This window comes from Chenopodium album, chromosome 7 (genome assembly GCF_948465745.1).
Source record: "Chenopodium album chromosome 7, dcCheAlbu1.1, whole genome shotgun sequence".
In the NCBI taxonomy this organism is placed as follows: Eukaryota; Viridiplantae; Streptophyta; class Magnoliopsida; order Caryophyllales; family Amaranthaceae; genus Chenopodium; species Chenopodium album.
In genome coordinates, this window is record NC_137840.1 from 63891207 (window position 1) to 63908753 (window position 17547).

Consider the following 17547-nt stretch of genomic DNA (forward strand, 5'->3'; position numbering starts at 1 on the left):
TGTAAATTTCAATCAATTTGTAAGTACGACGCGACAAAAAGATGAGAATCAAATTGTTCATGCAAATATGCTCAGCAATGTGATAGTGTGATACATACCATTGAGAACAAATTACTACAATTCATAAGTTCCACACACTTGAATATCAGACTACATTTTAATTAAAATACATTCAAAAGGAGCATGATTCGTCTAAGTGAGTTTTTGTAAAAAAAAAACTCTTGACTCTGAGCTGATGTGTATCCTTATGATGAAGTAGCAACATTAGCATGTACCTTTTTGCTCAAACACGCTAGTTCCATGGCGACTTGCATCATGGTTGGCCTTAAAGCTCCTTCAGGGTGCAGACAACGCTTTGCAAGACTTACAACTACCATTATGTCTTCAGTCATATTGCTACTTTCTAAGATTATTGGATCCAACATCTCATATATAGCAGAATCCTCTGTTTCGACAAATTGCATCACCAGACTCGTCACATAGTTTGAAGTCACACGAATAGGCTTTTGTCCTGTTAAAATTTCAACCAGGACCACTCCAAAACTATAAACATCACTCTTTTCGGTGAAGTGCTTTGTACGAAAGTACTGAGGATCAAGATAACCAAACGTCCCACGTACACAAGTCGTTAAGTGAGTTTGATTCATACTAATTGATCTTGAAATTCCAAAATCACAAACTTTGGCCATGTAATTTTGATCCAAGAGTATGTTACATGATTTAATGTCTCTATGATAGATAGGAGCGGAAGAAGATGAATGTAGATATGCAATGGCCCCTGTAACTTCAGATGCAATTCTAAGGCGGATTTCCCAAGTTACTCGAAACTCATCGTTAGGACTATGAATGAGTTCCGAAAGAGTGCCATTCGGAATAAACTCATAAACTAAATGTAGAGTTTTAGTTTCCAAGCAACATCCAAGCAACTTAACTACATTTCTATGGTTGACTTGTGAGAGGATAATCACTTCATTAATGAACTCCTTCCATTGGTTGTCCCTTAATGAGCTTGATCTTTTGACAGCGATAAGTTTCCCGTCATTTAACTCTCCTTTGTATACTGTACCTTGCCCTCCCTTACCAATTATATGGTTGTTGTTAAAGTTGCCCGTTGCTTTCTGTATCTCCTTTTTTGTGAAAAGTCTGGTTTTGTCGAGTTCTTGGTTAAATCTTTGTTCTTTCACTCTTCCCTTAAAGTATTTCTCTCTGAGCTTTACTTCCTTTCTTTTTCTTTTTGTTTTGCACCGCCAACATTGCCGAAAAATGCAGTACGACAAAATAATTAAACCTATAACTGTAATTTTGGAGTTCGCATAAGTAATAGAACCACACACTAATAATTAAAGTTCAGCAAAACTAATTTTAGCTCACTAAAATTAATTTCAATTCAGTAAAAATAATTTAAATTCAACAAAAATGATTTATGTTCAATAAAAATTATTTCAATTTAGTAAAAATACTTCCTCCGTGTTTTTTTTAAGTGACACACTTTCCTTAAACGACCGTTTATTTTTTTAAGTGACACACTTCCTCTTTTAGAAATTCCTTACATTTTAATAATATATCTTCACCCCACTATCTCTTACTTTATCATTTCTCACTTCTTTCATGGTCCTCACTTCTTTCATGGTCCCTACTTCCTCTCACATTCTTTTACTTTATCATTTTTCACTCCTCCAATCTACCCCACTAACATCTTATTTTATTAAATCAATAAAATCTCCTAAAAATACGTGTCGGTTAAACTGTGTCACTTAAAAAACACGGAGAGAGTAATTTAAGTTCACAAAAAATAATTTCAATTCAGTAAAGGTGAAATAAGAGGGTCTTAAAAGGTATAATTGTCCAAATACTATTCACAAAAGATATCTCAAACCATCTAAATAAAAAAAAAGAAAAATTTGAGAAAAGTTAAACTTACGTGGCACTCCGAGCATGATCATGCTCATACCTATGAAGATCTTTTTGAGAACTGTCAATCAATCGAGAAAGTTTTGTCATTTGCTAGCACTAGCATAACAATTGCATATATATTATATTAACTCTGTTTTATATTATTTGTAAATTTGGAATATTATTTGTGAGATAAAATATTCTAAAGTTGCAAATACCATGAAACAAAGATAGTAAAATTCAAAACAGTAACATGAGGTAAAGCTCTTAAAAGTTTAGGTACTCCTTTTATGGTTTTTTTTAAAATTTTTTGGGAAATTCTCTTTGGTAGACTTGTATTATCAAAAATTCTCAGTGGTAAAAAGCCAAAAAACTTATTATCTTTGGTAAACTATGTTTTAAAAAGATTAATCTATGGTAACACTAAGCAAGGTTATTAGGTATATTTTAACCATGGTTAAGCATTGTAAGTTAAAAAAAACCTGTCATGCCTAAAATACCCTCATTTAATTTTACCCAACCACAAATGTCAAATCATTCATTGACTGTAAACGTTGAGGCTTCTTCATCTTCTTTGTTCTGCACTCGACATTGATGATTGCTCAACTCCTCTTCAATTTGCAATTTGATTTTTTCTTTTAAAAAAACTAGGGCTCTTGTAAACAATTAATCTGGTTTTTTAGTTGTAGTTAGTAGTGGTGATTAACATATTCTGAGTGATAATTGAAGAAGGTGTGAGGGTTTTTGTGTTCGAGAAAGTTCGCGGGTTGTGGAAATCGATTCTGGGTAAGACGATCTGCATCAAAAGTTCGAACTTTTTGGGGGAATTCCACGATTTAGACTACATTGAAGGCAGGTATGTGTTTTTTTTTCATATATGGTTTAGCTATGCTCTGTTTTATGGTTAATGGGGTTGAAAGTGAAATGTGATTGATGGTATTGGTTATATTTGTTTCAATTGATTATGTTAATTGCTAAAGTTCAATTTTTAATTTGTTTAGGGTTCTGATTATGTGGTAATTTGTTGTTTATTGTTGGATTGGTATGCAATTTAGGGCACATTCTTATACAATTATTTGTTGGATGTTGTTTGGTTTGATTGATGCAGAATGGTTGATAAAGTTGTGCTACAATTTCAGTATAGGGGTGTTGATGTGACTGTTGTGGTTGATGATGTTGATAAGGTTAATTTGATAGATTTGATTGTAGAGTACTGGGAAAAAGCTAAGGAGAATAATATTGAAACACCAAAAAACCCCACTTTTCAGTATGTGTATAAAATGAAACATGTAGCTCTTCTAAGTGATGCTGACTTGATGAAGATGTTTGGTAATTTGCCTGAAAAAACTGAGATATACATTTGGGTTGGGGATGGTCTAAAAGACACTAAGGTTGTTGCAGCTGCAAGATCATTAATGAGTGGAAAGGGAAAGCAACAAGTAGCTGAACCAGTAGGTGAGTTAGAAGAGGAACCAGTAGCTAACCCAGTACTTGAACCAGTAGCTAAGGTAGTGGCTGAACCATCAAATAAAAATACTAAAAAAGTCACACCTAGGAAGAATAAGCAACCTAAGAATGTGGAAGCTTTAGTAGTTAGCAAGGCTGACTTTGATAAACATGTGAAGGCTATAGGACAGTCAAACAAGGTTACTGGTCCTGTGCATTTAAATTATGATCCAGATCAAACATGGGTTGAGTTAGAAGCTGAGTTAGAAGCAGAGAGGGAAGCAAACCCTCAAACTAAGGGTAGTGGGAGGGGGAGAGGGAATCAAAGAGGGAGAGGGAGAACATCTGAGAGAGGGAGAGGCAGGGGTAGGAGTAGAGGGAGAGGTAGATCTTCAGGGAGGGGAAGAGGGAATACCTTGGAGAATTGGTTCAACATTTCACCAACACCATGGGAAACTGACCATCAAAATCAACCTCATGAAGAGGATCAAACTGCTGACCCAAATGAAACTCAATACCAAGTTCCCCATGATATCATCACACAAAACACCCAAGCCCAACCATCTACACAGTCATTGATACCTCCTTTGCAAAATATTGGTGAGTTTGGACCTAGGGGTAACTCAGGTGAGAAGCAGTCATCTAATTCATCAAGAGTGTCTGCCTTTTTTCAAAAGAGAGTGCCTAGAACTACTGCTAAGAGAAAAGGGATTGTGATTAGCACAAGTACAAGTGGGGGGGATAGTGAGCAACAAAATGGGGGTCAGAATAGGAGAAGGGAGGTTGCTGTTAGCTTAAGTGAAGACAATGATATTGATGTTCTGCCTTTAGTTGGTGATGAGGGGGACAGTGAAGATGATGGCTATAGTCCTAGTAGAGGGGTTTCTGATGAAGACATGAGTGATGGGTCAGAAAATGTGAGTTTAGATGCTGAAGATGACTTGGCTATGGATGAGTATGGGCCAATTATTGAAGACAGTTATGATCCCTTTGAGGATGAAATTTTTGAGTGTGACAATGAACAGGACAACTACTTAACAAAGTTATATAACAATGGAGAGGTGTATAAGGATGAGGGCTTTGGGAAAATAGTTCTCAAGCCATGGCAACTGTTCATGGACAAGCAACATCTCAGGGATGTTTTGAGGGATTACTGCATCCAGTGTGGATTTGCAGTAGTTGTTGAGTGGGCTAGCAACAAGAGGTATTGTTGTAGATGCTCTGATATGAACTGTGGCTGGAGATTACATGCATCTGTTCTTCCAGATAAGTGCACTTGGGCAATAAAAAGTATACAAAGCCCAGAGCATACATGTGCAGGACTGGAGACAAGAAATAGTATGGTTAATGTGAAGTGGGCTAAGAGAGTCTTACTTGAAGATATAAGGGCAAACAATGATGTTCCTGCCAAGGCATTGAATGAGTTACTTTGGAAAAGGTATGGTGTCAATATGGCACAAAGCACATTGTACAGGGTCAGGACTAAGGCATTAGTTGAGATTCATGGTGGCCATGATGTCTCTTACAAGGATTTACCTATGTACTGTGATGTAATCAAGCAGCTGAATCCTAATTCATTAGCACACTGTGCATGGAAGAATGTAGGACCTGACAGGCCCATGGTGTTCAGTAGCATATTCATTGCATTTAAGGCTTCCATAGATGGGTTGAGTGCTGGATGCAGAAGCTTAATTGGAGTGGATGGAGCTCATCTCAAGGGCAACTATGGTGGGGTCTTATTGTCTGCAGTAGCTCTTGATGGAAATAATGAGATATTTCCTATAGCATGTGCAATAGTAGGAGCTGAAGATGCTGACAGCTGGAAGTTCTTTCTGTATCACTTGAAGAATGCTTTACAACCAAGTGGCAGGGGTGATAATTGGTGCATAATAAGTGACAGGCAAAAGGTATATTCATATGCCCCTAATATGCTTGTTATTGCTTCTGTATGTTTGTTTAACTTAGGCACTAATACATTTGTTGATTTCTAAAGGGTATTGATCCTGCCATTAGTGAATTATGGCCAAAAGTAGGCAGAAGATACTGTTGCAAGCACTTGGTGAAAAACTACAAAGTGGAATTTCCTGGTCTATTGATGTTCCAATTATTCTGGAAGGCTGCTGGAGCATTCAATCCCTTCACTTTTAAAAAAGCAATGGAAGCATTGAAGAAAGCCAATCCCCTAGCTCTTGTTTGGCTGTCAAAACTTGGACCACAATCAAGATGGTCAAAGCATGCTTTCAATCCAGATGTGAAGTGTGACACAAACAAATCAAATTTTGTAGAAAGCTTTAATTCTACCTTAGGCATTGATAGATGCAGACCAGTCCTTACTCTGCTTGAAGGTATTCCCTTTACTTATTCATTAGTGTTAAGTTGTTAACTGTGAGTACTTATCTATTTACCATTGCTGACAATGCAGGTATTAGGAGAGTCACCATGGTTAGAATGGCCACCAGAAGAGAGGCATGTGAGAACTGGAGAGATGATGTGTGTCCTAATATCATGAAAAGGATGCAAGTTATTAGCCAAGAATCTAGGACATGCAAAAGTTTGAAGTCTGGAGATGGAGAATTTGAAATACTTGATGGAAGATCTGTGCTTCCAGTCAACCTAAGAGAGAAGACATGTGTATGTAATGCTTGGCAACTTACTGGATTGCCTTGCAAACATGCTATGAGGGCCATTTTGCACTCAAATGAAGATCCTAGGTTGTACATCAGTGAGTGGTTTTCTGTGACAAGGTATAAACTGGCTTATGGCAACTCAATCAAGTCCATACCAGATGTGGAGCAATGGCCTGACAGTCCTTATCCAGATATTGCCCCACCAGCTATGAAAAGAGGAATAGGCAGACCTGCAAGGAATAGGAGGAGGGAAGAGGGTGAGCAAGCCAAAGGGAAGAGGTCCAGGACTGTCAAGTGCAGCAAATGCCAACAATTTGGGCACAATGCACAAACCTGCCAAGGTGGCTTGACTGGTAAACAAAAGATGGCCCTAGGTGAAAGCTCTGCAGGTCAGACCAACAAAAACCCACCAAGCAAGAAGGGTAAAGGGGCATCTATGAGCCAACCAGAACCAGCAACAGTGGCATCACAGACACTAAGAGTGTCACCAAGGAACAACAGAGCTAAGGGACCTATCTCAGCATCACAGCCACTAAGAGTCTCACCAAGGTCAAAGAGATCTAAGGGAGGGATCTCAGCATCACAGCCTGCATCATAGTGTCTTAGGAGTAGTTGTTCAGAATAGTGCATGATTTTTTGCTTCTTAGTTGACTGTATGTGTCAAACTTCAATAGTATGTGTTTAAATTGTTAAATGCTGTTTTTTTTGGACAAATTATTGAGCTTATGGGTTGTTGTAATGTTTTTCTTTTGGCAAATCAATGAAATATCAGCATTATTAGTAAGTAAAAAAAAATTGCAAACACTTATATGATCTGCCAAACAAAAGAAGTACCAATTTTATTCATTCATAAGTCATTAAACAAACTAATAAAGTACATTAATTTTCATTCATTAAACTAAGGCATCTCCAACATCTACATTGCAATTATTCATCAATCTAATCAATCTAACTCATCACTTAGAAACAACAAACAGCAAAATAAAATACATAATTAAAGCCATCTTCACAATTACTTTGATGAAATTCACCAAATCATCCAGCCTTGAAGTAACAGCAGCAATACCACTCTGTTCAACTTTCAATTCATCACCAACCCTTATTATATCCTCCTCCTTCAACCAAGCAAAAAAATCGCATTGTCTGCACTTGAAAAATAGTCTTCTAGGGTTCTTCATGGTATCTGAAATCTTCACCGCAGCCACTTGAGGGGGAACACAGCCGCAATGCATATGTTTAACCCAAGCAATCCTATCATCCATGGTTATTGGCTTCACTGAAGAAGATGAACGACTGTTCTTCATTGCCTAAAGATCGAGAATTTGGGGAAATCGTGAAACTTAGGGTTCATAAGATTTGGGGAAATCGATTTGGGGAAATCGTGAAACTTAGGGTTCATAAGATTTGGGGAAATCGATTTGGGGAAATAATCGATTTCATAAATAGGGGAAAGGGAAATCGATTTGGAGGGAAATCGATTAGGAGGGAAATTCTGTCATTAGGGTCAAATTAGTAATTACATCTTTAGTTAACCATAGTTACACCCAATATACCTAATAACCTTGCTTAGTGTTACCATAGATTAATCTTTTTAAAACATAGTTTACCAAAGATAATAAGTTTTTTGGCTTTTTACCACTGAGAATTTTTGATAATACAAGTCTACCAAAGAGAATTTCCCAAATTTTTTTTAATGCATCACTTGAGATTGTAAAGATTTTAAGAGCAAATTTGCTATAATATGAGTTGTGCCCAGTTAATTCCCAGATAAACAAAATTTGTTTATTTAGGGTATAATCGTCTTTTCAAGTACTAGTGGAGAGGTACATGCGTCTTTTCATGTATTAGTTGAGTGGTACATGTGTAATTTCCTCACAAAAAAGTACTAGCAAGTTGCAAACAATAATTGGATACCTCACCAAAAGTATTGAACAAATGACCACTCCTTTTTAATATATTTACAGAAATACCACCTGATTAACAAAAATTTGTTTATCTAGCAAATAAACTTGTATTTGCCTCTATAATATAACATTATGATGAATGGATGATTAAAAAATTCTAGTAAAAGTAAAATAGGACCCTAAAAGTGAAAGTATATAAGAGAGTAGATTTTTTTATTAGGACTTTTTGTGAAGAACTACCTTATACATTTTAATTTTTTTACAAAAATTACATTATTAAAAAATTGTGATCAGAAACTACCTTAAACACTAAGGAAATTTTGAAATCCCAAAAAAGGACCCAATAGAATTTTCACACCCGTTCAAAAATTTATTATTATTTTGGTACCAGTCAAATAAAAAATTTATTGGTTTTAGTACCTCCGTCCATGTTCTGTTATGTTTTCCGCTAGTAGGGCCTAGTCATAGTCCTGCCACCTCCTAGCCACCCTTAGCCCCCTTCCCCCTCCCTATGCGGCTGTTGGCAACCTTGAGAACAACCAACAAGCCACCAAAACAACGATTACAACCGCGAAAACCACATTCTAGCCACCAAAACACCAATTATCAGGCGCAAAACCAACCACAACTGCCTGGCGCCGCGGCCAAGCCGAAGCCCAACCATAGTAGCTTGTTGCCGCAGCTAGGCACGCATCACAGTCACCAAAGTCGTCAAACACACTACTCCAGCCGCCACCATCACCACTCGAAACTCCCTAATTCACTTCCAATTTGCATCTCCATCACACCACCACCACAAAAATTACCCGCCCCCCAACACGCACCAGCAAAACCCATCTGAAACATTCCCAGCAAAACCCACCTGAAACAACCCAGAAAACCACCTGTTTTCTGGGTTTATTATATGGGTTGTTTTAAAACTCTGAACGGGTTTTGTTATTTGGGTTGTTTAAGGTAGGTTTTAGCATTTTGGGGGGCGGCGAAAAAGGGAGGGTGGTTGTTTCAGGGGAAGTGAGAAGGCCAGTGAACAGGGGAGGGGTTATTTTCGGCGAATGGTGGTTATTTTGGAGGGTAGTTGTATAGCGGTGTGCGGTGGTTTAGTAGTTGTAGTGGCTGAGATCGGAGGAGGGAAATGGAGGAGGTGGGCTCGCCAGCGCCAGGGGAATGTTTGGGTACCGGCAGCTAGTAGAGGGAGGGGGAAGGGTGGCTGACGAGGAGGGGGGAGGGGTGGCAGTGGTTGGTTGATTTTTTTTTATTTAATAAGTTGTTTCTTTTTTTTTAATAAAATAAATTATTAAATAATTAATGGGCCTCACTAACGGAAAAGTTAACAGAACATGGACGAAGGTACCAAAACCTATAATTTTACACTTTGATGGGTAACAAAGTAAAAAAAAAAAGTGTTTAACGGGTACAAAATTCAATAGAGTCCATTTGCTGGATGACTGGCTTGCCAGTGAGTAGCTCGATCGAATAGACATGTTATTCTAGGTAGTGTTCCTTTGGAATTATTAGTGAGGACGGATGTCCAAGGTGTGGCCTTTCCACGCTTTGTACTTCCTTAATATTTTTTTATATTATATTTGGTTGTATTTTTGTAGTTTTATTTGGTGTTTACCTCATTAAAAAAAATGTATTTAAATAAACGGAATGAGTATAAATCTATTTTGTATTGTAATAATACTAGAGTATACTTTTTTTTTTTGAAATAATAATACTAGAGTATACTACGTTCATGATTAAGTACGGGGTATTTATTTATTTAATTTTATTTTACGAAAAGTACGGGGTATTAATAACATTAGAAAGCTAACATTTTTGTAAGAGATCATAAAATACAAAAATGTAAATCTTTGTTATACATCACATATCTTAAAGCGGGTGTTGTAGTGGTGTCAATATAAAACCTAAAATACAAAGACTAGAATAGACCCAGTCTACAATGACTTACTGTAGACCCAACCTTCTTGTATACCATACGAATGTGATTATATCATACGAGATGTGATTATATTACTACAAAAGTGATTATATCATTTTGAAACTGTTATGTTAATTTATAACTAAAAAAGTGAATTTATCATTATAAAAAGTATAAAATAGTGAATTGCATCATTCAAAACATGGTTTTTAAATTTTATCATCCTAAAGATAATTATATAATCTCATTAAATGGTTTAATATGAGATTATATAATTCAAAATATGAGTCACAAAAAGATAATTATATCATCTAAAAAAGTGATTATATCATCCAACATGAGATTATATTATTTGAAAGTGTCAAATTTTGGGTCTACAATAATTTATTGTATACCGGGTCCATACAAGACCAATTGTACCTAAAATTCCCTTAGTTTTATATTATGTAGATAATTTTAGAATTTTTTAGTATGCATCACGCGTATATAGATCTATAATGTATTCTCTTAACTTTTTCTTGGTTTTGATTTCCATTTGTGAGCAGAAAATCTTGCGTAGACCTAAGGTTTATACACACGTGACTGACATTATATTCAATATAGTAACCCTAATCTTAATATAGTAACCTTATTTTTTAACATAGTAACCTTTTTTAAAACTTGTGTGACCTTTTAATGTTATTATGAACTTAAAGTACGACATTATATTGAATAGTGATCTAATTTTATCATAAAGGTATTTATTATTCATATTGACCATTATATTAAAAATTTCATTAAAAAATTAACCTCTTATAATTTTTAATGTCACATTAACTTTTATTTCAACATAATAATCTTTATTTTAATATAGTAACCCTTTTTTTATTAATAAAACAATCATATTGTCTCTAATGTTGGTGGATCACAATAAATTAGTGTGAACTAAATCCATTTAATAATTTGTATTATGTGAGTATGTAATTTGTAGAATAAAAGATGTAATTATTTTGTTTAATACGGAGTACTATATTTTCCCATTAATTTATTGGTTCTTTTTTATTATTTAATGTCTTTATAAGTAATTTTGTATGTTGATTGATAGTTTCCATGATTATAGTAGAATTATACATTTTTCTAATTTTTTTTGAATTCCCCTATTTGGCATTAATTTTTTGAATTCCCCTATTTGGTATTAATTATATATAAATAAAGGGGGGTTTTTCCCGAGATTTTAGAGAGCCACGTAGGATTTAATTTTCTCAGCGCGCCTTGTAGGATTATAAATTTTTGTTGTAACCAATTAAATAAGATATTATTATTTTCTTTTAGAATTAATAATTCAAATGCCACGTAAACAAAATTAGGGAATGAGATTTTTAAGTTTAAATAAATTATATATTATATATTATCTTTTAATTTAGGAGTTTTATCCAAATATATAACAAATTTTAGCAAATAAATTCAAAAAAGAAATTATTTAAAAAAAAAAAAAAACCGTGCATTATATGGGCTTCATCTAGTTCATTTTTATTGTTACCTGGAATTTCTTAGATATCCTACTAATGTGGCGAGAGCATTGGGGTTTTTCTCCTCTATTATTGAAACCACTCCTAATATGAAAATTCTGTAATTGTTATTTAAATATTTTTTTAAAAAAATGGATGGCTGTGATTGGCTTATTTTTGAAATATTTTAAATGCTAAAATTATTTTTAAATCGATTTTCTTAATATAAAATTCATTATATATTTCTAAAAATTAATTATTTTATTTTATGAAATTCATAAATTATTTCTTGTCTAAAAAAAATTCATAAATCATTTATGAAAATAAAAAAGAATTTTGGAAATTAGAATATTTAATTTTTGGGAATTATGAAATTAAGTGAATTACATTTTTAATTAACTTTAGCACTTAAAAATCTATTAAATTACTAAAACAAAAGTTTGCTGGCATTATACACCCCCTTTCCTATCCTATGTGTCTCTTCCACATTAAAAATTTTCCCGCCATTTTGCTATATGATGTCATCAATTCTTTTTTTTTTTTTAACTTTTTTTCAAAAAACTAAAAGTATTGTATTAGTTAAAGTATTAGATAATAGATGCATACTACGGTTGTTGGTTGCTTATAAATACGGAACTATCAAATTGTATAACATAATCTATATATATCCATTCAAAAAATAAGCTTTGTTAAAAATAAATAAATAAATAAATTATGAATCTGGAAACTACCAAAGTACCAATGATGAAAAGTGACTTACTTTTAGCCACAATGCCAAAGTGAATTATAAGTGTAAAAATAAATAAATAAAAAAAAAACACTAATCATATTAACTACTCCCTCCTTTTTTAAATACTTTCTCTACTTTTCATTTGCAGCCGTTTTTAAATACTTGCTCCATTTCCTTATTTGAAAAGCTTTTACAATATTTAATCAATTTCTCTTACCTAGTGGCTCCAACATATATTCTCTCTCCTCCAGTTCTCTCCACTACTTTTGTTTTTTAAAATTTTTTATTCTTCCACCAACCCCACTACCTCCATATTTTATTACTTTCTTTAATCTCTCCTAAAACTATGCGCATGGAGAAATTGAGCAAGTATTAAAAAAGGGAGGGAGTAATACTAAAACAAATGGTTGATGACTTGCTAGCATCATTAACCCCCTCCATATCTTATGTGTCGCTTGCTTCCTCATTAAAAAAACTTTTCCGCTAATTAATGTATGATATCATTATTGATTTTTTTTTTATTATTTTTAAATCTACAATGTATGGATAAGCCCAATCATTGGTTATCCGATTTTATGGATAATATCAATCTTTGATTTCTTCAAAATACTCATTTGATTATGGAACAAACAAATTAAGAGAAAGAAAAGAAGTTAAGAACAATAAAAATGTGTAATACAGCCAGGGGCGGACCTATTAAGGTGCACAGTGAGTCACGTGACTTACCAGCACCAAAAAAAAAAAAAAAAAAAAAAAACCTAAGAGATCGCCTATTACAGATAGGCGATCTCTTTGTTGTTTCTATTTGAGATTAGCCCCTGTCAGTTTTTAAAGATCAAAGAGAACGCCTATTAAAATATCAGATAGATGGTCTCTTTGTTGCTGCTATTGCCACCACGTCATTAGAGACGTATTATCTAGATAACAGGTCTCTTTTTGTCAGCCATTGAATTAGAATTATTTTTTGCGCTGCTTTCATATTTTATTAAAGAGACGTGTTATATTTAATAACCGGTCTCTTAAGTTATCTAACTTTTTTTTTCCTAATAATTCTTGTTTTTAAGTAAAAAATCATACCATAAAGTTAGTTTAATGTAATAGTTTTATAGTATTTATTTTTATATCCTATTTTTTGATTGAAATCATTTTGGTGAAATATAATTTTTTTATATAATTTTTGGATTGAAACAAGGGATCAATTATTGATGGTGACTCAAAAGTTCGAAAATCCTGGATCCGCCACTGAATACTGCTAAATAAAAAGCATATAATCATGATTAAAGTTTAAAAATTACTTATTTCATAAAATATAATAAATTAGGAATAATTACTTATCATCACCGTTGATATGAATTTTGATGGATATAACCTTCAATCGCAGTTGAAAGGTTTGGAATCTTGAGTCTCGGTCAAGAAACGCTAAGCAACACGAGCTTAAAACCTAAACTAGGCCAAGAATACACAAGCACAAGCTTACGTAAACCTTTATAAATTTCAAATCAATCAATCATACTTTTCGTTAAACACCATCACGTATTTATAAGCTAAATAATTAGCCTAAAAATCGGTAAAACAAATTCTAATCTAACTAGGAAACTAACTCAAACTTGTAAAGATAATATTTTGCAAATATGATCTTTAAAGTTAAGCTTATCTTATACTAACCGAATTAAACAAACAAAAATATCCTAATAAATTCGGTCATCTAATAATAAAATAAAAATAACAATAAAAATAATTATAATAACAATATTGATGCCTTGGAACCGCATCATACTCCCCCTCTTGAAAAAAACTTGTCCCAAGATTTAGCAAATCATGGAACCAAGATATCATCCAAATTAATCGAACATGAGCTACAAGAATATGTCTCCATCCAACCACGTCATGCTTATATTTTACACCAATGAATGCACCACAAACTTCAATTGAATGCTCCAAAATTTTAATTGATGACACACCTTTGTCAATGCAATCAATATAATGGAAATAATACGTGAAAATATTTGTATCCCAATTATCACCATAAAAGGAAGTTGTAGAAATTTGACTTTTTGCTACCAACTTAGATAGTTCAAATGTAACCTCCTCGTCAACAAAACTAGACAAATATACACTTTTGTGCTCCATAATTTCTTTTTCTTCTACTAGTTGTTCATGAGATTGCTCTAAAATTGGATTTGTAAGATTATCACTCGGTAAAGATACAATCTTTTCCTTGTATATAGCCTCAACAATTGGTTGCTCTAGTTTCTCTTTCTCATAAGACATATCTTGTACACCACATCTCACGTCACGAATTTGAAAACGAGCATCAATTCTATCCAAACATTCATTCATTTTCTTGATTTCCATCATAAAAACTTCAAACCAACTTTTATTTTCCATGTTTATGTGGATGAGAAAACACACAAAACCAGTCCAGAAATTGATCGAAAGTACGAGGACCAAAACCCAATGACGACACCTCGAAAAATTCTGAAATTTTGTATACTGCTAGCCCTATATGTCTAAAAGACTCGAACGAAAATTCAGCAAAAAATTCCTAGCCAAGTGATTGCAGTTTATTTTTTCCTCAACACTGCCAGATTAATTCGATTTTTGACCAGTTGTAAAGAACGAACTCAGTTTAATAGCTAGGCTACTTGAAAAATTTTCAAATTTTGCAGGTGAAAACTAGACAAAAAATTAACCAATTTAAAAAAAAGAATCACCTCAAAATCTTTAAAAACAAAGAAGAAACATGTCGATCAATGTGACCTTTGAAACTGAGTTTTTTGACACAAATTGTCAAACTCGTCCCTCGTCAAACAGCAACCACACCAATTTGATATGAATTTTGATAGATATAACCTTCAATCGCAGTTGAAAGGTTTGGAATCTTGAGTCTCGGTCAAGAAACGCTAAGCAACACGAGCTTAAAACCTAAACTAGGCCAAGAATACACAAGCACAAGCTTACGTAAACTTTAATAAATTTCAAATCAATCAATCATACTTTTCGTTTAACACCATCACGTATTTATAAACTAAATAATTAGCCTAAAAATCGGTAAAACAAATTCTAATCTAACTAGGAAACTAACTCAAACTTGTAAAGATAATATTTTGCAAATATGATCTTTAAAGTTAAGCTTATCTTATACTAACCGAATTAAACTAACAAAAATATCATAATAAATTCGGTCATCTAATAATAAGCTAAAAATAACAATAAAAATAATTATAATAACAATATTGATGCCTTGGAACCGCATCAACCGTGCAACGCACATGTACTAATCTAGTAATCTAAAATCAGAAAATATAAAGGCTTGTTTGGCATCGTTTTCTATTTTCTATTTTTTTTTAAAAAAAAAAAAATCAAAACGAGAAATAAGAAAAAGGTGTTTTCACTTTTCTTTTGTTAGTTTTCAAAATTAACACGAGTTTAATAAATTCGAATAATTTTTTATTCACTATATAACATATATCATATAATTTAGAAAAAACAAAAAACCAAAAGCATAAAACCACAGTAATAAATTATAATAAGGTCTGACTTTGCCAAGAAAATTTTAAAAGATTGTCCTAGACAAAAAATGTATTTTAAAAGGTTGTCTTGCACAAATTTTCCAAAATAAAACAGAACTTATACCTGAGATATAATCTTTAGGCCAAGAAAGCATCACCGGATAGGTAGACATCGGCGATAGAGTGAATGAAACATTTGGTAAATATTCTCGACTTATCAAAAAGGCCGACCTGCAATGCTCTGTTCCATTTCTGGTGGTCACAGTTATATTATAACTCCGATCAATAGGTACTTTTATTTGGCAGCAGTTGTTAAACCCGAAACAATTGTCCATCATATTAGTTGGATACGTCGAACTTTGATGATCAATAGCACAAACTGAGGTGCATCCTTCCGTCTTACCTTTATCAGTATAAAATAATGCATATCCATGACACCCCACTGATGCGAAAACATTTGATTCTGCAATTGATAAGGTAGACTTGTGCAATTTTGGACTGCTCCAGTGTATCTCGGTACCATTACATACAGTGACTGATGGAAACTTAACTATTACTGTGTTATTTAAAAGTCGCACTTCAACAATCTCGAGGTTGAGTTTCTTTAGATATGGGATTGATTGGTTAGAGGATGAAGTATTACAAGAGACGGCAAAGTTGGGATCGGAAAAACAGTCGTAGTTCAAGGCTTCCGGACCAATTGCAATACCAAATGGGTAAGGGATTTCAATGTTTCCACACCAGTGTTTGCAATCTGTATCATTATGTTGTTCAGATTGTATCAATAAGCAACACAACAATATGATTACTGATAAAAGAAAATATGATGATGAGTTTGATTTGAGAATTTTCATTTTATCTGTTATTCTTCTGATTCACGTTTAGAGGATAGACTATATAAGCTGCTCCATTCAAGGTCCACATTTATTGTATACTTCTTTTGTATTTTATGACTCCCTTCATCATTTTATTAAGACTCATTTCTAACATTTATTACTCACATAATAAAGAGAAATGATTTTTTAATAAAAGGACGAAGGGACTACTTATCCACTTTTCTTTCACGGCTGTATATTTATTTGAAATTTTTTTATCAATATTCTAATATTTTCCTCCTCATCATTAGTGATTCCTTTATACTTTGTATTATATTTAAATACTTTACATTTTGTCTCTTGTCCTCACTTATACTACTTTTGTTTTTTTTTTTTTTTTTTTTTTTTTTTTTTAATTTTATTTTTAACCAACTTTATGCCTATTATAAAATATTACCTTCTACTATTTTTCTTAAATGAGAAGTTGAGCAAGTAATAAATGAACACTAAATATGAATAATGCGTCAAAATGAGTCATTTACTTTGAAATATATGTAGTACTAAGGAAAATTTGTCTCTTCATGCTATATGAGATCTAGTTATGAGTTGAGACCTTAATACATTTTTAATTTCCAGCAATTAGACCGCTAAAATTCTGCTTTGTCGGTACGTGGGATTAAAAAATACACCTTCCTATAATTTCTTGATTTTTCAGCCAACAAAATTACATGGTTATGGATATAAGAGTCATTTTGCTCCTTTTCTTTTACGTCAAATTTAAAAAAATGTAACTAGAAATATCTTTATTTGCCAGCCGAATAAAATTGTTTGAGTGGCTGGAGTGTCTAAGGATTGTCGGCCGGATATAACCCTATTCTGGAGTGGCGGTTGAGATTGGACAAGGGAAAGGGAAAGGGTGGGATCACCGAAGCTGGGGGAACATTTGGGCACTTGCAGCCGGCATAAGGTGGGGAAGGGTGGTTGACGAGGAAGGGGTGGCAGTGGCTGGGTTTTTTTTTTTTTTTTTTTTTTTTGAAATGTTTTTTTTAATAAATTAAATTATTAGTTAATTAGATAATGGGGCCCACTCAACGAAAACCTAACGGATTATGGTAAGTTATACCAAAATCTATATTTTGTTATTTTGATACTCACCAAAATAAAATAAAATTAGGAAATTCTACACATTAACTCTTATGCATTCACTTTTTC

The 17547-nt window shown here is 33.3% G+C and overlaps 1 protein-coding gene across 2 annotated transcripts; it reads right to left on the reverse strand.

Annotated features, from left to right (window-relative positions):
• Positions 1 to 75: 75 nt before the first annotated feature.
• Positions 76 to 16496, reverse strand: LOC145639161 (wall-associated receptor kinase-like 1). Of its 2 annotated transcripts, XM_081690329.1 has the most exons (3): positions 15645 to 16496; positions 1922 to 1972; positions 76 to 1294 (listed from the first exon to the last, which is right to left on the reverse strand). In XM_081690329.1, exons 1-3 carry the CDS (start codon positions 16372 to 16374, stop codon positions 246 to 248), a joined length of 1830 nt encoding a protein of 609 aa, XP_081546455.1. In that variant the 5' UTR covers positions 16375 to 16496; the 3' UTR covers positions 76 to 245. The 2 variants fall into 2 exon arrangements, 1 of the variants encoding a protein (XP_081546455.1); XR_014114844.1 differs by lacking the exons at positions 76 to 1294; positions 1922 to 1972 and adding an exon at positions 6824 to 7273 and having other exon boundaries at positions 15645 to 15775.
• Positions 16497 to 17547: the final 1051 nt, after the last annotated feature.

What these genes read in the sequence shown, in the direction of transcription:
- LOC145639161 (XM_081690329.1), bottom strand. Translation starts at nt 16,374, where the DNA reads ATGAAAATTCTCAAATCAAACTCATCATCATATTTTCTTTTATCAGTA. An exon ending in GCCTAAAGATTATATCTCAG is followed by an intron (nt 1,973 to 15,644) that starts GTATAAGTTCTG and finishes ATTGATTGACAG; the next exon opens with TTCTCAAAAAGATCTTCATA. An exon ending in GATCATGCTCGGAGTGCCAC is followed by an intron (nt 1,295 to 1,921) that starts GTAAGTTTAACT and finishes CCAAAATTACAG; the next exon opens with TTATAGGTTTAATTATTTTG.